The following is a 26,086-nucleotide window of genomic DNA, read 5'->3' as shown; positions in this document are numbered from 1 at the left end:
AACACCATCCTGGCCAAATGGATGTAGAAGCGCTTTACACCAACATTCCACACAAAGATGGACTACAAGCTATCAGGAACAGTATCCCTGATAATGTCACGGCAAACCTGGTGGCTGAACTTTGTGACTTTGTCCTTACCCACATCTATTTCACATTTGGGGAAAATGTATATCTTCAAGTCAGTGGCACTGCTATGGGTACCCGCATGGTACCCGCATGGCCCCACAGTACGCCAACATTTTTATGGCTGACTTAGAACAAGGCTTCTTTAGCTCTCGTCCCCCAACACCCCTACTCTACTTGCGCTACATTGATGACATCTTCATCATCTGGACCCATGGAAAAGAAGCCCTTGAGGAATTTCACCAGGATTTCAACAATTTCCATCCCACCATCAACCTCAGCCTGGACCAGTCTACACAAGAGATCCACTTCCTGGACACTACAGTGCTAATAAGCGATGGTCACATAAACACCACCCTATACTGGAAACCTACTGACCACGATACTTAAATACATGCCTCCAGCTTTCATCCAGACCACATCACATGATCCATTGTCCGCAGCCAATCCTAAAATACAACCGCATTTGCTCCAATCCCTCAGACAGAGACAAACACCTACAAGATCTCTATCAAGCGTTCTTAAAACTACAATACCCACCTGCTGAAGTGAAGAAAGACTGACAGAGCCAGAAGAATACCCATAAGTCATCTACTACAGGACAGGCCCAAAAAAGAAAGTAACAGAACGCCACTAGCGGTCACCTTCAGTCCCCAACTAAAACCTCTCCAGCGCATCATCAAGGATCTACAACCTATCCTGAAGGACGATCCCTCAGTCTCACAGATCTTGGAAGACAGGCCAGTCCTCGCTTACAGACAGCCCCCCAATTTGAAGCAAATACTCACCAGCAACCACACACCACACAACAAAAACACTAACCCAGGAACCTATCCTTGCAACAAAGCCCGTTGCCAACTCTGTCCACATATCTATTCAAGGAACACCATCATAGGACCTAATCATATCAGCCACACCATCAGAGGCTCGTTCACCCGCACATCTACCAATGGGATATATGCCATCATGTGCCAGCAATGCCCCTCTGCCATGTACATTGGCCAAACCAGACAGTCTCTACGCAAAAGAATAAATGGACACAAATCAAACGTCAGGAATTATATCATTCAAAAACCAGTCGGAGAACACTTCAGCCTCCCTGGTCACTCAATTACAGACCTAAAAGTTGCAATTCTTCAACAATTTTTTTTTTTCAAAAACAGACTCCAATGAGAAACTGCAGAACTGGAATTAATTTGCAAACTGGACACCATTAAATTAGGCTTGAATAAGGACTGGGAGTGGATGGGTCATTACATAAAATAAAAACTATTTCCCCATGCTAATTTCCCCCCTACTGTTACTCACACCTTCTTGTCAACTGTTTGAAATGGGCCATCCTGATTATCACTACAAAAGTTTTTTTCTCCTGCTGATAATAGCCCACCTTAATTGATTAGTCTCGTTAGAGTTGGTATGACAACACACATTTTTTTATGTTCTCTGTATATATCTTCCTACTGTATTTTCCACTGCATGCATCTGATGAAGTGGGCTTTAGCCCATGAAAGCTTATGCCCAAATAAATTTGTTAGTCTAAGGTACCACAAGTACTCCTCATTCTTTTTGCTGACACAGACTAACACGGCTACCACTCTGAGATCTAACTGTGTGGCAGAGAACTCCACTCAAATTCTCTCCCCACCACACTGCCTTCCAGACCAATCAATACACTATCCTTTATTTTTATATTAAACTCAATTTGTTTTATACTGTTCCCATATCTTAAATTGCTGCAGATATCATGACAATAAGTAACTGCCTTGTAGTATATATCAGGGGAAAGCTGAAGGTTTTGAATGTGTGGACAGGTTGGGGCTTTGGGCACCCAGGAAAGCATGGGAAGTTATTATAGGTTTTAGTACCCAGAAGACAACCAAGACTTCTGGTACTATGCAAAGGATGCTTCTCACCTTATCCTCCTGGTTTTCAGCAAAGGCAGAGATCACTTTAAAATGTCTATGTATGTTTGTGGATAGGGGGTGATTTCTTGCTCTCCATCACAGCAACATTTGACAATAATTAGATGTGCCACTACACCCTGCTCCAACCTCTCTGCTATATCCAATAATGATGAATAAGCACACTAGCCTGATATTTTTCTAAAATAATCCACAGCTAACTGGATAATTTTGACATTTAAGCAGTCATCAGATTTCTGAATGAATACCTCACTGATAGGAGCAAGGCAGGGCAGTACACATCTCTGAGAGCCATTGTTTCAAGCCATCTGCAGATTCAGGCAGACATCACTGTATAGTTTATATTTAATTCAGATTTTGAATGTCATCAAAAGGAGTACAGAATAAATAGGTACTGGATTTCTAAGGGTGACATGGTATTACAAATAAATGCAATATTTATCTAATCTGAAATAATAGCCCATAACAGTCTCACAGAACCAATACTGCAATATTGGGATCGTCACTGCTAGAAAGCACTTGTCTGTTCATTTTTATAAGGGTGTGGAGTATGGTTGAATGGTTTAGAGAGACAACAAATCCTGCATCTTGGCAGGGGGTTAGACTAGATGACCTTTTCGGTCCCTTCTAACCCTAACGTTCTATGACTTAGCTTTCATTTTAAAAGAAGGTTAACATTCTGAAGTACAATTAAGTGATAAATTCAAAAAGAATTATTATGTACCAATATATGGTGCTGCATAATCACATTATACATCATTCCTGATCTTAATGTTAGCACAATTTGTAAATCAGCATGGTTGGCATTTGCACAGGAAAACATTAACCAATCGCAATAAATACAGCAGAGCTTTAAAGTTGTTGTGCAGTTGTGAGGATCATTCAACTTTAAAGATGGAACAAGTTACATCATACCACACAAAGAATATGTCAAACAACATCTGAGTTGAAAGAGAATGGATTAATATCCAACCTTCCTCTATTTGCACCAACAATATAAGGTAATCTCTAAGAGAGGGGCAGTAGTTTAGGCCTCCCTTAGCTTGTCAGCCACTGAAGGCAAATTGGCAGTCTACCTCCTCTTGTGGATGCAAACACATGGCGGAGGAAGGGGCCAGAAAGCAAACAAGAGCAGGTGGAGTTGGGAGCAGAAGACTGAACAAGGTAGGGGAGATTAGGGGAAGCGATCAAAAACAAAACACATAGGATGAGGTCTAAAATAAAATCCCAGGATTGGAGAAATGCAGAAGGAAGAGAGCACTGAGAATCAATAAAGGAAGTTTTTGGGTGGAAATTGCATTGTGTTTCTTTCTATTGCAAATCCATTTAACTAACGCATTTAGACTGGAAACCAAAGATGCAGAATTGTAACCTTCCCCCCACAACCTATTTCTGAGTTTGATTTTTTGAATGCTCCCATCCTATGACAAGAGTGGATTTAAAGTTGTGGAGAATTGTGACTTTTGTATTACAACTGAAGCTCTGTTTTTGATTTCTGTTCAGAAATGGAGTGTAGAAAATGTACAGTAGTGTGAACTTCTAACAATACAGCTGTGAATTATGTTGCAGTGAGCTTATTCTTGTAACAAGCTATTGAAAACAGTTAATCTTTGCTCCTGAAGATTTTATAGAAGAGTGAAAGCAAGCAAAATGGCTTCAATATACATCTGAATATGGCAGAAATTTGGAAGTATAAACAGAGAAACTTTTATTTCAGTGATACTTCTAAACTTAAAGGCTTTCAGGGAAATGGTGAGATAGAAAATGAAAGTAAAAGGAGCCATCGCCCTTTACAATGTTTATTTTTGGGTGTGTGTTGCGGCAGTGAACAGTAGAAACAACATTTAAACAGCACTTTAAAAGTTCAAAGAGCTTTACAACATTAATCCTCATAACAGTGAGCTAGACACAAATACTACCACTTTACAGATCAGGAAATTGAGACAGACGGTGAAGACTATGCAGCAACTCACATAGCATAACAGGGACTAGAACTGAGACCTCCCAAAACTGGCAGACTATACTGCTCCTCATAGGGAACTATGAGCTAGGTATGGAAGAGATGTTTTAGACCATCCACTAATGGCACTTACATATAAGTGATAAGTGTCTTTAAGAACTCTAACAAATAAAGCTCCATCATCCTGCACAATCCCCTCATCAGTTTTATCCATTTTCTGTAGTTTGTTTTGTTTGTACAAACCATCTTGAAGATACAACAAAGCACACATGATGCTTAACTGGTTAGCACTTATACCATACAGTCCTTTTCACCTTCAAAGTACTGAGCATTTATTAACCCTACCAAACCCCTGTAGGGAAAAACCTGGTTAGAGAAAAATTCCACAATACTATGAAAGACATTCCAAACACAACATCAAATTGCAAAGAATATTAAACTACTAGAAATATTAAGTATCTTATGTACAGTTGATCAAACCCACAAGAAACACGCTGATTGCCTAAATCAGTGGTAAGAGCCTATCCAATATATAAAGCAGAAAACTGAGCAAACACTAATAAATAAATAAATGTCACGCAAAGCCCCAAATCTTACCTGGTTCCCGATTTATTTCTATATCAAAGAAGCACTGAGGCCGGTCCTGCGCCCCCATGGCAGCAGGGAGCTCCAGCCCCTCTCCTCCTCGCCACCTTGACACAGAAGAGAACAGAATAAACCAGGAGACATGCAGCACATCTTAAGATCCCGCCCCAGTGAGGGACTCTATCCTATTCTAGTCAAGTCCTTGTATTACAGTCCCCAAACTGAGCCAGGGCTCCCTCCCATCCCAAGAAGGGATGGAAACAACAACACTGTATCATTTCCAATCCTGGAAACAACAGCACCCCACATCTCCCACCCTCCAAAAACAGCCAATAATGACTCGTGCTTTAACGAGAGGAGACAAAATGAAATAAAGGTTTATTATTATTATTAATAATGATGAGTATCTCTCACTGACAAGTAGGGAGCGAAGTGGGCCTTTGCCCTTACCCACCCCAGGGAACTGAAATGGAAGAACAGACTCCTTTCTGATCACTGGAAATTCAGAGGAGCAAAGAATGTAAACTCCTGTCCCCAAATCATTCAGAGTTGAGGGCAGGTTGGGGGAGGGATAGCTCAGTGGTTTGAGCATTGGTCTGCTGAACCCAGGGTTGTGAGTTCAATCCTTGAGGGGGCCACTTAGGGATCTGGGGCAAAATCAGTACTTGGTCCTGCTAGTGAAGGCAGGGGGCTGGACTCGATGACCTTTCAAGGTCCCTTCCAGTTCTAGGAGATAGGAGATCTCCATTATTTATTTATTTATTTATTGAAACCTGCTCCACTTTGGTACAAATATTGCAAAAGATGGGTGAGAACTCTGCTTACTGCCCCTTCCTCAGGAATTTGGGGTGGGGAAGCGAGGAATCTGGGTACGTGGGGATGCTAAGTCCTTCCCTGCTGCTTCCCCTACTTTAGGGGGAATTTGGGTGTGTGTGGGGTTAAGATCTTTCCCTATCCCCCCACTTTTTTGGTGAATTTGGAGGGAGAGTTCAACTCCTACCCTGCTGCCCCCCCTTTGGGCAATTTGGGGGTGAGTGCGTGAGGAAGTTAAGATCCTTCCCTGCTGCCCCCACTCTGTAGGAGCTAGGATGGAGAGTTAGGTCCCTTCCACACACACCTTTTAGGGGAATTTGAGAGGAGTGAGCCCCCTGCCTTGCTGTCCCCCCTTATAGGAATGTGTGTGGAGCTTGGGGAATACACTGCCCCACTTGGGAATGTGTCATTGAAGAGTTGGGGAAGTCCTTTCCTGCTGCTTCCCCCTTACAGGAACGCAGGGATGTGCACAGGGGAGGGGGGAAGAAGGGGCTGCTGGGAGGAGAGCAAGCTCCTCCCGGAGCGAGGGGGAGCAGAGGAGGGAAAAGCAAGCTCCTATCTACGGAGCGGGGGGGGGGGGGGCACAGGAGGGAAGAGTGAGCTCCTGCTGGAGGCGGGTCCACAGAAAGAGGTCAAAGTTAAATTTCTCCGCATGCCCCTGCAGGAAGGCAGGAGTGAGGACCCCACCAACCCCCTCAGTTTTGGCTGAAATGGTGACATTGCCTCACTGGGAATTTGGGGTGACCCCATAGGAACTTGTAGGCCTCCCTCGCCTCCCTCTCCTCCCCCCCCGGGGCAGAATTAGCAGTCGCTGCATCCTTCCCTGGCAGCTCCTGCACTTTATTCCCATTCCACCCTATGAGGAGCTGCAGCACCAGCCCCTAGCCCCAAACACCATTAACTGGCTGACTTACCCCCCTCTCCTCCTTCCACCTCCCACTCCTGTGTGTCCCCACTACTCCACCCTCCCCCCCCCTCAACACAGGCACTGTGCTCACCACCACACCCTGCACCTCTACCCAGGAGGGAGGTGCCTGGGCCCTCCCCTCCATTCTCCTTGACCACACCAGGAGAGGAGAGAGCAGATTCCAACTGTAATCCTGTGAGAACACACGTCTCATGTTTTCCACCCTTACCATGATGTGGCAGTAAAAGGGCAGGGGTAATAAATGGAAATTGCTGGTACAGGTTTCAAATCAGCACTCCCCCATTCACACACACTCTGCCCCCTCTAGTGCCCTGCATGCTCCCCCTGGCATGGGCTCATTCTGCTCATGTACAAATACCCACTCCTCCGTGCTGTCCCACCTATCACTCAAGGTCAGCGCAAGCACCCCCCCGCACAAGCACCACCCTTCCCCCAGCAGGCTGGACCCCTTCCACACCAAGAAGGGACAGAAACAAACACACTGCCAACCCGGGAACAGCAACACCCTCCTCTGACCCACAGCAATGTCTAGTGTTGTACCCAGATGAGACACAGCATCAGATAAAGATTTACTGTTCTGAACAGTAAAGAGCACCTCTCCCTGGCAGACACCATTTAGATCACTGGGAATTGGGGGAAAACAAAGACCCTAGACTCCTGCCCCCACATCAGTGGCAGTAGGAGGCAAGTTTGGGGACCCTGCTCCCACTTTGGTAAAGACACTGTGGAGGAAGAGCGAGGGCTCTGCTTGCCGACCCCTTCTCCTCCCTTAGGAATTGGGGGTGGGGGGAAGCAAGGGATCTGGGTTTCTGGGGAGGTTACGCTTCTTCCTTGTTGCCCCCTTTGGGGGATTTAAATATGTTGGGAGTTAATATCTTCCCCTGCTGCCACCCCTCTCTCCCCATTTTGAACAATTTGGGTGGTGATAGGGGGGATGCAGCAGAGTCCTTGACGGTTTCTTACTCAGGGAACCTGACCATACCCAGTTATCTACATGCGTGGTCACAACACCAGCACCACTTCCCCATTATTCACAAGGGGGTGGGGGGATTCCCTTTGTTAGCCTCCTTAATGCTCTCTCCAGCTGGGGGATCAAAACGGAAGTCACAAACACCCCACACTTTTGGGGATACTCTCTCCCTGAGGTCTCAGAAGAAGGGAGGTGGTGAGCTACAGCGCTGCAAACAACCCAGTCCCTTAAATTATGGGTTTGGGTAATTCGCTCTGGCTGGGTCTCTGTGGCAAGCTCAGCCTATCTGTCTTACCCTGGGAGTCCGCTGTACTCTTCTCAGGGTCACGGAGAAGGTCTCCTGCCTAAGCCTTCCCTCTGCACCGTCAGCAACCACTCCTGCGGTCTGATGCTTTAGAGTGATCTTGCTCCTCCCCGCCCCCACTGCAGTTTCCCCCCTTTCATGAATGATTGACAAGGCCCGAGGGGTGGGGCTAGACCTACAAAAGTCTCTCTGGCCTATTCCTCATCCCTAGGGACTACACCCCGTCACAACGGGGTTAAAATAATTTCTGGCTGCTCCTACATTGTGGGAATTGGACGGAGAGTCAGGACTCTTCTCCATGCACCCTTCAGGGGAATTTAGGAGGGAGGGATTGCCTTATTGCCCCTCCCCTTATAGGAACACATATGGAGCTAGGGGAAGACACTACCTCCTATGGGAATGTGTCATGGGGAAGTCCTTTTCCTAATACCTCTTCCATAGAGGATGGTGGGGGGGGAGAACCCCACCCTCCCTCTGTGTGGTGACTGGAGGGGTGACCCCCACTGAGAATTGGGGGGGGACCTGTGGGAACTAATAGGCTTCCCCTCCCCCTCACAGGGAACAAGGAGGTGACCCTGTATGAACTAAAAAAATAACAGGAGTACTTGTGGCACCTTAGAGACTAACCTCCCCTCCTCCCCACTGGGAGAAAGGGAATGACCCCGTGGGAACCAGCTGGCTGACTGGCCCCACTCCCCCGCGTCCCCTCATCATCATCACAGGCACTGCGCTCGTCCCCGCGCGCCCTGCTGGTGAAGCAGGCGCGCGCGCGCCCCTGCGAGGAGAACGGATTCCACGCTGTAATCCCGCGAGAACACGCCCGTCTCGGGTTTGCCGCCCTGCCCATGATGTGGCAGTAAGAGGGCCGCGGGAACGAAGGGAGGTGGCTGGGGTCGCGTTCTCCTTAGCAGCGCCCCTTCCGTACACGCACTGCCCCCGCCGCCTCCCCCCGGGGCGCGTTTGCCTCCCGCACAAATACCCGGCCGGACACGGCTCCAAGGCAGCTCCCCTCCCCCCCAAGAAGGGACGGAAGCAACCCCAGTGTCACAGCAGCTCCCCCCCCACCCCGCAATGGCTCGTGCTGTACCCAGAGGGGACCCAGCACTGGATAAAGGTTTATTGTGAACCATAACGAGCGCCTCTCCCTGGCGAGTAGCGGGAGGGAGGCGGCCCTTGAGCCCTGACCCACCGAGGGGCGGACACCGCTTGGTCAGTGGGAATGGGGGGGGAAGCGAAGACCCTTGACTCCTGCCCCCACATCACTGGGAGCAGGTTTGGGGATCCTGCTCCCACGCTGGTGCAGACATTGTGGAGGACGAGTGAGGGCTCTGGCTGCTGCTGCCCGCGCCTCCTTCCCCGGGAACTGGGGATGGGGGAAGCGAGGAAGCTGGGGGGGGGGGGGGATGCTCGTGGCCTGCTGCCCCCCCCCCCTTGGGGAAGTTTGGGTGCGTGGGGGGGGGGTTTAAGCTCTCCCCCCGCTGCTCCCTCTCGGGGAGTTCAGAAGCAGATCCCTTCCTGCTGCCCCCACTGGAGCCAGGACCCTTGCTCACACCCTTTAGGGGAATCGGGGGGGGGGGAGTGAGCCCCTGCCTAGCTGCCCACCCCCCAATAGGAACATGTGTGGAGCTGGAGAAGACACCGCCCCCTATAGTAAGGGGGGGGCGGGGAGGCACTTTCCTGCTGCCCCCGCTTACAAGGGGGGGGGTGAGGACCCCACCCTCAGTGGTGACTAGAAGGGCGACCCCGTGGGAACTAATAGGCTTCCCCGGCCCCACCAGCAATTAGGGGGTGACCCCGTGGGAACTAGTAGGTCTCCCCTCCCCATTGGGGGAGATTAGCAGCAGCTGCGTCCTTACCTGGCAGCTCCTTCGCTTTGTTTCCCTTCCCCGGTTCCTCCCCCTGTGTGAGGAGCCACAGCCGGAGCCACCGGCCCCAAACGTCAATAACGGGCTGACTCCCCTCCCCTCTCCCGCGCGTCCCCGCCCCCTCCCCTCTTCACGGGCGCGGCGCTCGCCCCCGCGCCTTGCCTGCGCACGCGCCCAGGGCCAAGAGGGAAGCTCGCGCTTTGCCCCTGGGCCCCGCCCCCTGCGCGCGCGCGCGTCTCGGACCAACGGTCGCTCCCCGCTCCGGTCAGGAGCAGTGAGGGGAGGTGGCTGGGGCCGGTTTCACAAGCGCCCCTGCCCCGCTGCACACCCTTAGCCCCTTCTTGTGCCCCACGTCTTCCCCCGGCCTGGGCTCCTTCTCCTCACGTACAAACACAACCCCGTCTTTCCACCCCCGCCCTTGGGGGAAACAAGGGGGAGGGGGGTTATGATCTTATGATGCTTCTCTGCTGCCCCCCCCTTTCGGGGAAATTTGGATGTGGGGGGGTAAGATTCTGTTACCAAACCCCACTGCCAACTCTCATCTTCTTGGTCTCACAGTGTTTCCCTTTGTATGTGCCCATATCAGCCTTTTGTAACACTCCACTCATACTTCCAGAAAGAGCTACAGTACTTCACATTGGGAATGCTCAGAGACTAAACACAGGCATAAGCATAGACTCCCATTTTTATTCCATCATTTCATCTGTACAGTCACATGCATCACGGTATCTTGATTCCTATTATCAAACTCACCAACCGCTATGCCTACCTTCATGCCTCCAGCTTCCATCCTGGACACACCACACGATCCATTGTCTACAGCCAAGCACTGAGATACAACCGTATCTGCTCCAACCCCTCAGAGACCAACACCTACAAAATCTTCACCAAGCATTCTCAAAACTACGATTTCCGCATGAGGAAATAAGGAAACAGATCAACAGAGCTAGACGTGTACCCAAAAGCCTCCTACTGCAAGACAAGCCCAAGAAAGAAACCAACAGAACTCCACTGGCCATCACATACAGTCCCCAGCTAAAACCTCTCCAACGTATCATCAGTGATCTACAACCCATCCTGGACAACGATCCCTCACTTTCACAGGCCTTGGGTGGCAGGCCAGTCCTCGCCCACAGACAACCCGCCAACCTGAAGCATATTCTCACCAGTAACTACACACCGCACCATAGTAACTCTAACTCAGGAACCAATCCATGCAACAAACCTCGATGCCAACTCTGCCCACATATCTACACCAGCGACACCATCACAGGACCTAACCAGATCAGCCACACCATCACCTGTTCATTCACCTGCACGTCCACCAATGTAATATACGCCATCATATGCCAGCAATGCCCCTCTGCTATGTACATCGGCCAAACTGGACAGTCCCTACGAAAAAGGATAAATGGACACATCAGATATTAGGAATGGCAATATACAAAAACCTGTAGGAGAACACTTCAACCTCCCTGGACCCACAATAGCAGATTTAAAGGTAGCCATCCTGCAGCAAAAAAACTTCAGGACCAGACTCCAAAGAGAAACTGCTGAGCTCCAGTTCATTTGCAAATTTGACACCATCAGATCAGGATTAAACAAAGACTGTGAATGGCTAGCCAACTACAAAAGCAGTTTCTCCTCCCTTGGTGTTCACACCTCAACTGCTAGAAGAGGGCCTCATCCTCCCTGATTGAACTAACCTCGTTATCTCTAGCCTGACTCACTCTTGCTTGCATATTTATACCTGCCTCTGGAAATTTCCACTACATGCATCCAAAGAAGTGGGTATTCATCCACGAAAGCTCATGCTCCAAAACGTCTGTTAGTCTATAAGGTGCCACAGGACTCTTTGCTGCTTTTACTTGATTCCTATTCTTACAGGTTTCAGAGTAGCAGCCGTGTTAGTCTGTATCCGCAAAAAGAACAGGAGTACTTGTGGCACCTTAGAGACTAACAAATTTATTAGAGCATAAGCTTTTGTGGGCTACAACCCACTTCTTCGGATGCATATAGAGTGAAACATATATTGAGGAGATATATATACACACATACAGAGAGCATGAACAGGTGGGAGTTGTCTTACCAACTCTGAGAGGCCAATTAAGTAAGAGAAAAAAACTTTTGAAGTGATAATCAAGATAGCTCAGTACAGACAGTTTGATAAGAAGCAAGTGTGAAAATACTTACAAGGGGAGATAGATTCAATGTTTGTAATGGCTCAGCCATTCCCAGTCTTTATTTAATCCTGAGTTGATTGTGTCTAGTTTGCATATCAATTCCAGCTCAGCAGTCTCTCGTTGGAGTCTGTTTTTGAAGTTTTTCTGTTTTAAGATAGCCACCCGCAGGTCTGTCATAGAATGGCCAGACAGGTTAAAGTGTTCTCCCACTGGTTTTTGAGTATTATGATTCCTGATGTCAGATTTGTGTCCATTAATTCTTTTGCGTAGAGACTGTCCGGTTTGGCCAATGTACATGGCAGAGGGGCATTGCTGGCACATGGTGGCATATATCACATTGGTAGATGTGCAGGTGAACGAGCCCCTGATGGTATGGCTGATGTGATTAGGCCCTATGATGATGTCACTTGAATAGATATGTGGACAGAGTTGGCATAGGGCTTTGTTACAAGGATAGGTTCCTGGGTCAGTGTTTTTGTTCAGTGATGTGTGGTTGCTGGTGAGTATTTGCTTTAGGTTGGGGGGTTGTCTGTAAGCGAGGACAGGTCTGTCTCCCAAGATCTGTGAGAGTAAAGGATCATCTTTCAGGATAGGTTGTAGATCTCTGATGATGCGCTGGAGAGGTTTTAGTTGGGGGCTGAAGGTGACAGCTAGTGGTGTTCTGTTATTTTCTTTGTTGGCCCTGTCTTGTAGGAGGTGACTTCTGGGTACTCGTCTGGCTCTGTCAATCTGTTTTTTCACTTCAGCAGGTGGGTATTGTAGTTTTAAGAATGCTTGATAGAGATCTTGTAGGTGCTTGTCTCTATCTGAGGGATTGGAGCAAATGCGGTTATATCTTAGAGCTTGGCTGTAGACAATGGATCGTGTGGTGTGTCCTGGATGGAAGCTGGAGGCATGTAGGTAAGTGTAGCGGTCAGTAGGTTTCCGGTATAGGGTGGTATTTATGTGACCATCGCTTATTAGCACAGTAGTGTCCAGGAAATGGACCGCTTGTGTGGATTGATCTAGGCTGAGGTTGATGGTGGGATGGAAATTATTGAAATCATGGTGGAATTCCTCAAGGGCTTCTTTTCCATGGGTCCAGATGATGAAGATGTCATCAATGTAGCGCAAGTAGAGTAGGGGCGTTAGGGGACGAGAGCTAAGGAAGCGTTGTTCTAAGTCAGCCATAAAAATGTTGGCATACTGTGGGGCCATGCGGGTACCCATAGCAGTGCCGCTGACTTGAAGGTATATATTGTCCCCAAATGTGAAATAGTTGTGGGTGAGGACAAAGTCACAGAGTTCAGCCACCAGGTTAGCTGTGACATTATCGGGGATACTGTTCCTGATAGCTTGTAGTCCATCTTTGTGTGGAATATTGGTGTAGAGGGCTTCTACGTCCATAGTGGCCAGGATGGTGTTTTCTGGAAGATCACCGATGGATTGTAGTTTCCTCAGGAAGTCAGTGGTGTCTCGAAGATAGCTAGGGGTGCTGGTAGCGTAGGGTCTGAGGAGAGAGTCCACATAACCAGACAAGCCTGATGTTAGGGTGCCAATGCCTGAGATGATGGGGCGTCCAGGATTTCCAGGTTTATGGATCTTGGGTAGCAAATAGAATGTCCCTGGTCGGGGTTCTAGGCATGTGTCTGTACAGATTTGTTCCTGTGCTTTGTCAGGGAGTTTTTTTAGCAGATGGTGTAGTTTCTTTAGGTAATCCTCAGTGGGATCAGAGGATAATGGCCTGTAGAATGTGGTGTTAGAGAGCTGTCTAGCAGCCTCTTGGTCATATTCCAATTTATTCATGATGACGACAGCACCTCCTTTGTCAGCCTTTTTGATAATGATGTCAGGGTTGTTTCTGAGGCTGTAGATGGCGTTGTGTTCAGCATGGCTGAGGTTATGGGGCAAGTGATGTTGCTTTTCCACAATTTCAGCCTTTGCACGTTGACGGAAGCAATCTATGTAGAAATCCAGTCTGTTGTTTCGACCGTCCGGAGGAGTCCACGCAGAATCCTTTTTTTTGTAGTGCTGGTAGGGGGGATTCTGTGGGTTAGTATGCTGTTCAGAGGTATGTTGGAAATATTCTTTGAGTCAGAGACGTCGAAAGTAGGATTCTAGGTCACCGCAGAACTGTATCATGTTCGTGGGTCTGGAGGGACAAAAGGAGAGGCCCCGAGATAGGACAGACTCTTCTGCTGGGTTAAGAGTATAGCTGGAAAGATTAACAATATTGCTGGGTGGGTTAAGGGAACTACTGTTGTGGCTGCTTGTGGCATGTAGCAGTTTAGATAGTTTAGTGTCCTTTTTCCTTTGTAGAGAGGCAAAGTTTGTCTTGTAAATGGCTTGTCTAGTTTTTGTAAAGTCTATCCATGAGGAAGTTTGTGTGGAAGGTTGGTTTCTTATGAGAGTATCCAGTTTTGAGAGCTCATTCTTAATCTTTCCCTGTTTGCTGTATAGGATGCTGATCAGGTGGTTTCGCAGTTTCTTTGAGAGTGTGTGACACAGTCGGTCACTATTCTTACAGTGACCGACACCTTGTATTGCACCCAGAAATAAGTAACCAGTGCAGAGCTCTGAGCACTGATGAAATATGCTCACAGTAATAATACGCCATCTGGGAGATGAGCTTTTGCCTTCTGCACTTGCTGACCCCCTTCCAGATGCTCTCCAAAGTCAGCACAAACGAGAACCCATTGTAGTATCTAGCCTGGAGATGAGAACTGTTTTGAAGTCCACATTGAAGAGGAGGGTTCAGAAATCTCCTGGCAACCTTAGATAACAAACATACTATGAGTGAACAGAGGCAAGATGGAAATAAAAAGATATTTTAGAAGTCAGAAATAAAATTGTGACAGAATGTATTGGATTTTGGTTATTTACCGGCTTTATGGCCTTCATCACTATTTCTGAGCACCTCACTAAACCAAAACTCAGATTCTTTCATCTTGACTCATGTTTCGTGATACATTACTATGCACTGTAGTCCCACTGGGGATTCAATTGTTGTGTACTTTCACAGGTTTGTAAGACCATTGGGACTACTTGCAAAGTATCATTTCACTAAATATGAGTAAATATGACAAAATCTGGCCCTAATGGATCTATCTGCACAACAACCCGTGTGAGATAGGGAAGCAATATTATCCCAGTATTATAGATGGAGAATATTCTGAGGGATATTCAAGGATCCCTATCCCTATCAACCCGCGGCTCCGCCGTCGACGGCGCTTACTCCTACCTGGGCTGGTGGAGTACACGCGTCGATTCGGGGATCGATTGTCGCGTCCCGACGAGACGCGATAAATCGATCCCCGAGAGATCGATTTCTACCCGCCGATCCGGGTGGTAGTGAAGACAAGCCCAAAGGCCATCTAGGGAGTTACGTTAAATAGCTGTAGAGTCATTTCCCGTGTCGACCAGCCCTAAAGCAATAGGATTGTGTCAGTGGTGAGAATAGGGCTAATCAGTATAGAGCAATGATGAGGGGGGAAAAGTGTATGATCAAAAGAACTCTGTGAATAGCTGATTTCTTGGTTTGCTGGCTAGTCTGAAACATAAATGAAAAACTTTAGTTTCTGGTTGACCCAAATTGATTTTTTTTTCCACAAATTTCCATTTTTTTGGCTGACTGACAAGTTGAATGAAATGGTTTGTTTGATCCGTTGCAGTTTTTGCAATTGTTATATTTTTTAATAAAATTGAAGTAAATTTTGAAACAAAAAGTCTTTTAAATGGGAAACTTAAAATATTTAGACCTTTTAGATTTTTCGGAGGTTTTAGATCAAAGCTAAACAATCCAGCTCATTTGACACAGATTCATAAAATATTTCAGTTAACCCAAATCTGCGTTGCTCAGAAAAAAAGGATTTTGGTCCAACTCCCCTCTCCCCCCGGTTCTAATGAACAATATATCGTGATACTCAGAGTAAAACTATCCCAATTCAGATTAGTCCTGAGGCTCACATTTTCAACAGTGAGGGTGGTTAACGGCTGGAATGAACTACCATGGGACGTGACGGTTTATCCAGCTAGAGCTGCTGCAAAATCAAGACCCGATGGCTCTCCGGAAGATACGCTTAATAAAATGCCAGTTAATGGGCTTAATACCGAGGATAACTGTATAGGAGTGTGACCTGAGTTATACAGCCAGACTAAATGATCTCATTGTCCTTTCTACCACTTAAAATATATGATAAATGTATAGCATTGCTGTAAGTAAACCTATAAAATCACTATATGGCAGTGACAACGAGGAGTCCTGTGGCACCTTAAAGACTAACAAATGTATCACGATAGTTTATGCCCAGATACATTTGTTAGTCTTTAAGGTGCCACAGAACTCCTCGTTGTCTTTGCTGAAACAGACGAACACGACTACCCCTCTGAAATATATGGCACTGGTGGGAGTAACATTACATGAGCATTATTATTGATACTACTTCATTAATTCATTAGTATTGGGCTTAATCCCAACCCCATTCTGTTAGGTGCTGTACCAACATATAACAAAAAAAAAACAAAAACCCCAACCTCTGGCCAAAGGAGCTTGTAATGTAAGCTTAAAATAAGAGACAACGATACAGATGACAAACAGATGGGGAGCAGCACAAGGTGACAACAAGATGATTGAGAATAAAGCTGTATAACAAGTATATAGAGCCTTGTCAGAATTTGATTTTTAAGTTTTTTATCATTTTAATTGATAATATCAATGTTTATTTTTAAGGCTTTTTTATTTTAAATGTTTAAACCTTTATAATTGCGGGAAATTATGGGGGATCAGACAATGGGAGGTCAGACATTTTTTTTAATGACAGTCGACACTGAGATTCAAAAAGTTAAAGCTTTATAACTGTTAAAACACAAATTGTCAACATCACTTGTCAAAATAGATAAAATAAATATCCTTAAATGAAACTCGAATACATTCTGAAGCTGCAATTTTTCTTACTTTGCCTATCTGTAAATTTCAATTATTATTGATGGCAACATTTTTTTCATTGGTTTGTGTGCATATGGTGAAATCAATATTTACCAACCTTTATTGAGAAAAATGTATTCCTTCCCAGCCTAAGTATATACAATAACACTGTTAAGAATAGATGTATATAGCACTAGTATGAATATAGATGTGATCAATGTAAAGACAAGTGCAAAGACAAGTACTTCACTCTAGAAGGGAAAATCAAATGCATAAATACAATGTGGGGAATAACTGGCTAGGGAGAAGTGCTGCTTAGATGGATCTGGGAGTTCAAGTGGATCACAAGTTGACTATGAGCCAACAATGAGGTGCAGTTGTGAAAAAGGCTGTCTAGGGTGTATTACCAGGTATGTTGTATGTAAGACCAGGGTGGTGATTGTTTGGCTCTGCTTGGCACTGGTGAGGCCTCAGTTGAAGTTCTGTGTCTAGGTTTGGGAGCCACACTTTAGAAAAGATGTGGGCAAATAGGAGAGAGTCCAGAGGGGAACAACGAAAATGACAAAAAGGGTTTACAAAACCTGATTTATTAGGAAAGTTTTTTTAAAAATGGGCATGTTTTGTTTTGAGATAAGACGACTGAGGAGGGACCTGATAACAGTCTTCAACTACGTTAAGGGCTGTTATAAAGGGGATAGAGATCAATTGTGGCAGCCCGTATGAGGCCCAGACACTAAAGAGAGCAAAAGCGTTGAATTCTCATAATGCAAGTCACATACTGAGCATTAATTAAAGTAACACATTAAGAAATTAAACCTAGAAGCAAGTTTATTTTATTTTTAATCTCAGATAACCTTGCAGGGCACCATTTCAAATAGATTAATGGTCAAGAAACAAGGAAAGGTGTCTATATTCCAACAGCCACATAATGACAGGACATTAGGTAACATTGTTCCTCTCAAGCAATTGTAAAACATAATTTCCACATGCTACATCAGTTCTTTGAGTTTCATTTAATTCTTGTACAACATTTGTGATACACAAATCAAGGCAGTAACACATAGACCATACTACGATCCTTCTTCCAATTGTTCTTCTCAATTGACTGGAATTGTCATGGTGAACAAATTAGCTGAGAATGTTTTTCCAGTCTATCACCCTCTTAAGAGCATCCTTAACCTCCTTGTTCCTCAGGCTGTAGATCAGGGGGTTCAACATGGGGACCACCAGGGTATAAAACACAGCAGAGATTTTCTCCTGTTCCAGTGAGTAGCTGGAACTGGGTTGTATGTGGCTTAAGCTCACAGGTCCCTAGAACATGGTGACAGCTGTCAGATGAGAGGCACAGGTGGAGAAGGCTTTGCGCCTGCCCTTGGCGGAGCAGATCCTCAGGATAGAGAAGAGGATGTACAGATAAGAGATTATGACAATCAGGAGGGTGGACATGGCAATAACCCCAGAGAACGCTACAAGCAAAATCTCACTGATGTGGTTATCAGAGCAGGCGAGCTTCAGCAATGGGTTAGTGTCACAAAAGTAATGATTGATGACGTTGGGTCCGCAGAATGACAACTCAGCAAGCCACCTGTGTGGCTCAGTGAGTTCATGAGCCCCCCTACATATGAGCTGGCCACTAGATGAATACAGACTCTCTTAGACATAACAGCGGTGTAGAGCAGAGGGTTACAGATGGCTACATAGCGGTCATACGCCATCACGGCCAGCAGGAACCCTTCTGTGGTCACAAACACAACAAAAGAGAAGTGTTGAGCAATACAGGCAGAGTAAGAAATGCTTTTACTCCCCACTAAGAAATTCACCAGCATCCTTGGAGCGAAGACTGAGGAGTAGCAGAGGTCAACAACGGACAGGTCACTGAGGAAGAAGTACATGGGGGTGTGGAGTCGGGGATCAACCCTGATCAACACAATCATCCCAAGATTCCCCACCAGCGTAAGAACATAGATCACCAGGAACGCTGCGAAGAGGGGTATCTGCAACTCCTGACGATCCGTCAGCCCCAGGAGGATGAACTGGGTCACCATGCTGTGATTGCCCTCAGCCATTTATACAGGGGTGCATGAAACCATACCTGCCGGGATAACAAGAGTGAGCAGCATGGAAGAAGGAAATTTCATGGCATGAATTAAATCTGAATGACACCACCGGGCTTGAATGTGGGTAATGAATATCTTACAGGAAACCAGCCGCCATGATGTCTGGGAAGAGCTGGGATGGACCTTTAAATTTACACTCCCTTTTTAACAGGGCTGAGGTTTTCAAGGCTGTCTAGGAGATTTAGACATCCAAGTCTCCATAAAATTGACTGGAATTAGGCATCCAGTTCCCCATAGGGAGTTTCCGGATTCATGTACATTATCACAAATTTTCTCCAATGAAATATACCTGGCATGGGTTTGAGTTTGAGCTAGGTACTTTATATTGTCTGCTCACTGAGGATAAATTAGAAAGCACTCATACTTTAAATCCTTCCAGATTAGGGTGACCAGACAGTAAATGTGAAAAATCGGGATGGGGGTGGGAGGTAATTGGAGCCTATATAAGAAAAAAGACCCAGAAATCGGGACTGTCCCTATAAAATCAGGACATCTGGTCACCCTATTCCAGATAATCCTTTTAGATGACTACAATGTCTGGAAGTGTAATTCTGTTTTGTGCAAGATTTTTATATTTCAGAATTTGGTTTAGGAACAAACCCACAGTTTTTGAAAAGTCTCTGGAAAAGGGAATGGATCCCTGGAGTCATGGACACTGACAATTTTGGATGTTCCCAGCCCCCAGGGCAATCTGCATGTGTATCTGCTCCAAGGCCATGGACTCTGGAAGCTCTGAGGTTGCTAGCAGGCCACTGGGCAGGTTGCAAAGGAGCTGGGCCGGTGAACTAGCAGAAACCAGGCAGGATTCTGATGTAGGCAGAGTTTCCTCAATTCCGTGGTGCTGCAGTGAAATTGGCCCTTCTTGACGAAATGTTCCAATTTCACTCAGTCAGCAAATTGCAATGGAACAATGTTTCTGGGCCCTGGAGATTGTCACGTTTTCAAGCTTTTCTTAGCAACCCTGAGGGCTAGAAACATACTTAAAAAAAATGTGAGATTCTTAACTGATTACATGACTGAAGGAGCTGAGGCTTTAAGAGAAGCACCAAATACCGTGAGAACTGGTAAGTGTGCCTTCAATCTATGCTATCCTTGCTCTAGGAGATTTCTGGCCACTTGTCTCCAGTCCCAGTTTCTTATGCCTACTAGTGGTACACACTGCCAGGTCCTTCATCTCTCTAGGTCTTTCGCCGTGACACAGGAATATGATACAGGCGGGAAATGGTGAAGGAATAACATTGGCACAGAAGCAACAATGGAAGGCTGTGTGCAAGGCTCTGAAGGAGGGAGGGAGGATGCTTGGAAGAGGGAGCATAGGGGGATTACATGAAGCCACAGGTGAGAGAATGAGATAAAAGGAGAAAATGCTGTATCAGAGAGGAGTGTGAGGAGAGTGGAGAGAGAAAGAAGGAAGAAAGAAGGCTGAAGAGACATGAAGGCAAAACTATGTAACACCTCAAAAGTGAGGCTTTCTCCATTTGCTTCCTTCTTCTGGCTCCCCCGTCCCCACTTAATCGAACACAAACAGCTTGTTTTCAATCCAAGCCCCTTCACAGTCTACCAACACCATGAGGCTCCTCTGCTATTGCAATGTCATCTACCGCCTCTGCTCTCCCACTGCTTCCCATTGGTTATAGTTTTCAAACAAACACGACCATGACTGGGGCTGCCGCAGTGCAAATAATTACTGTTATTTCCCCCTTATGGTTAGAGACCGGCCACACCAGAACCCACTGGATCCAAGTGTCCGTCCTCCCCCACCCCCACTCACACACATACACAACACTGGATAATGGTCAGACTGGCAGTAGGGGCACTAGATTGAGATAGTCCTTTAATTCCTGGCTCTGCTTCACACTCCCTCTCTTACTATGTTTTTCCAGAGAACCTAGTACAGTGGGGCATTGATCTCTAATTGATAACACGACAACAATAAATACAAATTTTATAACCCTGATTTATCTCTATAATTGGCTGAAAAGCCCAGAATCTGGAAATCCTCAAAGGTTGAAGAAGTCGGATCTGAATCTGATTCCAGATCTGAAGTGTGTAACTCAGATTCATCTCTATGTATAATCCTGGATTCTTACCTAATATCCATCCGGACCTTTCAGGGTCTTCCATGAACCATGTCCATTGCCACTGTAATTTACCCCGAGACAGAAAAATGAACAAACAAACGATGTCTGTCTCAAGTTGCAGTGTTGACTGCGCTAACATCACATTTCCAAGTAAATGGAGAAAATGGAAAGTTATGTCCAGGAATCAGAACTGAAGGAAAATAGCTATCCCACCTCCACTGAAGGAAAGAAGTATTGTATCATAGCTACTGGTGGAAGAGAGTGTTCAATCACTCTTTATCCCTAAGGGATCATGTTAGGGCACCAAAAACCTTATATATTCATTTCTGTGGCATTTAAGGATCAAGTCTCTGAAGTCACACCTCCAATTATAGTCTCAAGCCAGGCACAGAGGGGCTCATTACAATGCCCTCCTTGGTGCCCTAACATGCTAAGTAGATTTGTTTATTTGCCTTTGCTCAGTTTTACGGAAAGCTCTCGCTGTTTTGCTAAGTCACTGGAAGAAGTCTCAAGAGCAGTGTAACTGGAAATGAATGGCTCAGTCTTTCTTTCCGTAGGGAGCACTCAGTGAATTCAGCGTCAAAGTTAGGCTTAAAAGAAATCCAGATGTGTTAAACTATGGAAAAAGCACAGTTACAGTGAACAAACAACTTTAACTTTGTTCGTGTAGATGCCAAGCAATCACCCAACCCTTACAATTAGTGCCTAATAGTGCCTTACAATTTACTGCCCCTGATTGGGTAAAACTGATTTTTCCTACAGTTTATGGCCAGAAGAGGTCAATGTGATCATCTAATCTGACCTCCTGCATAACAAAACCTTGCCCAATAATTTATGTATCGAGCCTATAATCATTATTTTTTCTAGCTCTCACACATCTTTTAGCTAGATATCCAGTTGGAATGACTTCAAGTGACAGACAATCTACCATTAGCAGGAGTGTTGTAAGCAAGACAAGAGAAGCAATTCTTCCACTCTACACAGCTCTGATAAGGCCTCAACTGCAGTATCGTGTCCAGTTCTGGGCACCACATTTCAGGAAAGATGTGGACAAATTGGAGAGAGTCCTGAGAAGAGCAACAAAAATGATTAAAGGTCTAGAAAACATGACTTATGAGGGAAGATTGAAAGAATTAGGTTTGTTTAGTCTGGAAAAGAGAAGACTGAGAGGGGACATAACAGTTTTCAAATACCTAACAGGTTGTTACAAGGAGGAGGGAGAAGAATTATTCTCCTTAACCTCTGATGATAGGACAAGAAGCAATGGGCTTAAATTGCAGCAAGGGAGGTTTAGGTTGGACATTAGGAAAAAAAAATCCTAATCATCAGGGAGGTTAGGCACTGGAATAAATTGCCTAGGGAGGTTGTGGAATCTCCATAATTGGAGATTTTTCAGAGAAGGTTAGATGTGTCTGTTACAGCTTTCCCCCTATTCCATTTTGTTTCTTACAGCTGTCCCCTTACTCCATTTTGTTTTTGTTCTCCTCCTGTGGCCGCCCCTCCCTGGCTGTTAAGTTGTTTACCAGGGCCACTGCCCTTCTCAAAGGGAGGGCCCCTTAAGTTGTTTACCAAGAGCCATTGCCCTTCTCAAAGGGATGGCCACTTGTGCTGCGTGCTAAGTGGGACTACTGCCCTGTTCAAAGGGTTGGTCCTGTTATCACCTTGTTAAACCTGGGCTCGGTGTAGGGTAGGCAATGTCCAGAGCTGCAAGACCTAATGTGTTTTTAAGATCCTGGGCATGAGTCATAGGCCTCATGTGCTTTTGAGTCCTGAGGTGGGAACTCACGCCTATGGTCCAGGACTCTGCCCAGGCATGTCTCTATGCTCACCTGCAGTTTTTCCCTGTATCTCCTCCCCTGTGACAGAAGGAGCCTATCAGGATTACTGGTGGGGAAACTGCCTGAGATTGCCTTTAAGAACAGGCATTTTTGAAACAAACATCAGAAAGGTTCCTGCATTGCTACCTGGTCTGATCAGCCAGGGGTTCTGGGGGGTCCTTTCTCCGCTCTCGTTTTATTTTTGAGCGTACCCCCGTTTTTAACCCCCCCCCCCACGAAGAACGAATTGCTGCCTGAGAGACCTCCTGATTATCAAGACCGTACCGAGCCCTCCTTGCTTCTTCTGATGTTGTTGCTGCTTCTGCCTTTGCTGCTGCCTTGGGGACTGGTAAGAATCCCTCTGTGAAACTTTCTATACTTTTATTACTTTAGCTGCTGGCTCTGTTTCCCCAGCACACAGACTAAAGCTAAACCTTGGTCTGTGTCTTAAAACCTCTCTTAAACTCCTTGGTCTGTATCTGTAATCTGTTTCTTGCTTTGCAGCGCCTTTGCTGCTAGAAATAAGCCTGTGCCTTCCTGGACTGTATCCTGGGCTGCCAGCTTGCAGCCACCACTAGTTAAATCCCCCTCCCCCCTTGGAGCTGTATCCTGGGCACACACCACTCTGCCCTCTGGAACTACCCCTAGTATAAGGTGCACCCATTAGGTTAGATTTTGTCCTTTAGTCTAGATAAGTTGTAATTTCATTTTGCATAGCTGTAGTTAAGTTAGGTTTAGAAAATTGCTTGCATTGTACCCTGTAAGTTAGGCTTAAAGAACTGTTGCATTGTGTTTTGTTACTTGCTAATTTGTGTAGTTTTGGTTAAGTTAAATCATAGATAAGATTTTGCTGTGTTTTGTATAATTGTCTCTCTGCTGTTTAAACTTGCAGCCTGTCTGCTCTCTGTGTCTCCCTGAGTTTAAATCTCCCTCTGCCTTTGGCCTCTGCTCCACCACGTGCTCCTCTTCCCCCATCCCCCAACCTCACTTCTCTACCACTTTCTTTCTCTGTCTCTCTCTTTCTCTCTGCTGTTTAAACTTGCAGCCTGTCTGCTCTCTGTGTCTCCCTGAGTTTAAATCTCCCTCTGCCTTTGGCCTCTGCTCCACCACGTGCTCCTCTTCCCCCATCCCCCAACCTCACTTCTCTACCACTTTCTTTCTCTCTCTCTCTCTTTCTCTCTGCTGTTTAAACTTGCAGCCTGTCTGCTCTCTCTCTTTCTAGCATAAAACCCCATTGGTCACCCCTTTTCTCTCTAATACACCTCACATTTTACATTTACACCACTGTGACACATTTTTTACCTAAAGTTGTTGGTTATTTAACACATTTTACCCATACTGTTAGTTGGTTATATGCTGCTGTGACACACTCTTTACATAGAAATTGTTAGCTACCTGTTACATTTATACTTCAGTGTTAATTGGTTACCAACTGTATTGTACCCCACTGTATTGTACCCCACTATTGAAACCCCCTATCACATTTACTAGAAGAACCCCCCCATCATTGTCTATTGTAAACACCCTATACACCCCATCCCATCCTATTTCATTGTTAAATTCCCACCACTTCCTTTTTCCTTTAATAAAGAAATTAATTGGCACCCCACCGGTGTGGTAATTGCTCCCCAAGATCCCATATACCTGCTGGCAGGGACAAGATGTTCTTGATGGTGCTTGGTCCTGCCATGAGTGCAGGGGCCTGCCCTTGTTTACATCTTGAGGTCCCTTCCAGTCCTATGAATCTATCATGGATCGAGTGATGCTTTTTGTTAAGATGGCTGGTGCTGGTAGCTGGGTATGGCTCTGTTTTTTGCCCCCTTCCTCTGCCTGCCCAGTTCTCAGCTCGAGGATACCGCTGCTTCTGTAGGCCACGCAGCAGGCTCCCCAGTCTTTAGAATTGCTTTTCCCCCTGCCCTGTGTCTGAGCTGTGTTGGGAGCAGGGGAGTGAGATGAAAACTCCACGGTGTTTGGGTGAGGGCAGAAAGGGGGTGGCAGCAGTAGGAGGCAGAAGGGATCAAATTGCATGAAAAAGAGGGAAAATGTTTGACTGGGCGTCGTGGGTCTGAAAGGCAGTGGGCTAGGGGTTAGGCAGTGATTCCTCAGACCTTTTCAATCTCTCCATTCCTGAGGGGGGAGCCCTGTTGGGTCATACATATAAAATCAAAAGATCCTAGAAGGAGCCTGGCATGTGGTTGAAACTTGCCCGTAGTTCAATGTTGTTTGTTTTACAGTAGTGACTGGAGGTGCAAACTGAGACCAGAACCCCAGGGTCCTTGATTTCAATGGGGCTTCTTACAGTCTAAAGCATGTTAAGCATGTGTTTATGTTCCTTTGGATTGGGGCTAGTGTGCTCAGTACCTTGCTGGTCTGAGCTTTATTCTGGGTGAGCTGAGAAGTTGGGAAATGTCTGTAGATCCTAGGAAAGCTGTTAAAGCAGCACTGCAAAGAAACTGGAGGGATTTGACAGCTTTATATGGCATAGTGTATGGATGCGGATGCTTAAAGGATACTAAACATCATGCGTCAGGACTTAACCAAATCTCTAATTATTAGAGATCATGGCAGGATGTGGGGAAGGGCTGATTATTCCACATCTGCCTATTGAAAGTTATTAAACCTTCTTTTGAAACCTCTGGTACTAGCCACTAGCAGAGACAAGACACTAGATGGAGCTCAGGTCTGATCGAATCTGGCAATTTCTGTGTGTTTATTCAGTGTTTCATAAAAAGACCGGTGAATCCAAATGCTTCTGCAGACCAAATTCCTTCTAAAGAGAGAATCTGCACCAGTGGGTGCTGTCCTATTCCAAACTGAGTGACTGTCCGGGTCTGTCACATCTTACACTGGGATCACGTTCTGCAGTTAGAGCGTAAAGCGGAAATCACGTATAGTCAAAATTACGTTGAGTGTAATGGCGGGCGGAATTGCCCGCACTAGAGGGACCGTATTAAAATTGTTATTTTTCTCTCTCTTTTTTTTTTTTTGCCGACTGCGTAAAGCTGAAATCGCGCATGATAAATGCGCGTAAGATGCGACAGACCTGTAGGCACTTATCGGCCAGAAAGGGGGTGCTTGTGACAGGCGGGTTTCGAGGCCATTAAACTGAAAATTGAAATCTGAAGTCAGATTTGATTCAGGTCTCTTTTAAACAGCTATAAACAGATGCAAATCAAGAGGAACGGCACTGAAATCCCCTGGAGTTCCAGCTGTGTAAAACCTGTGTAAACCAGATCAGAATAATAATAATAAAAATCTCTACCCCAGCCATATACTCCACTGTACAGAGCTTTCTCCATGGGGTACTCCTGGGGGAATTCTGCACCAAAACAATATTTTAAAATTCTGCATATTTAATTTGTCAAATAACACTATATAATCACACCGGTTTCAATTATTTTGGTAATTTTTCAAAATACCTGCCAGCCACAGGGCCCCCCTGGCCCAGACACCTGCACCCCCTACGGTCCCCCAGAGCCCAGCTGCAGCCTTCCCAGCTCAGACACTCGCACCC

General features: G+C 46.0%; 1 protein-coding gene and 1 pseudogene across 1 annotated transcript in view; both read right to left on the bottom strand.

Annotated features, from left to right (window-relative positions):
- The window catches only part of NKTR (natural killer cell triggering receptor), a 78,334-nt gene extending 68,847 nt beyond the window's left edge, over positions 1-9,487 (bottom strand). The window contains exons 1-2 of the mRNA XM_065398195.1: positions 9,463-9,487; positions 4,604-4,698 (exon numbers count right to left, since the gene is read on the bottom strand). Coding sequence (XP_065254267.1) covers positions 4,604-4,661 — 58 coding nt within the window. The 5' untranslated portion in view covers positions 4,662-4,698; positions 9,463-9,487. The remainder of the gene's footprint in view (positions 1-4,603; positions 4,699-9,462) is intronic.
- An 8,198-nt stretch (positions 9,488-17,685) lies between these two features.
- On the bottom strand, positions 17,686-18,623 carry LOC135874140 (olfactory receptor 5J3-like; annotated as a pseudogene).
- Positions 18,624-26,086: the final 7,463 nt, after the last annotated feature.

This window comes from Emys orbicularis, chromosome 2 (genome assembly GCF_028017835.1).
Source record: "Emys orbicularis isolate rEmyOrb1 chromosome 2, rEmyOrb1.hap1, whole genome shotgun sequence".
Lineage (NCBI taxonomy): Eukaryota > Metazoa > Chordata > Testudines > Emydidae > Emys > Emys orbicularis.
The sequence above is the reverse complement of the archived record's forward strand: the minus strand, read 5'-3'. Positions and strand labels throughout refer to the sequence as shown.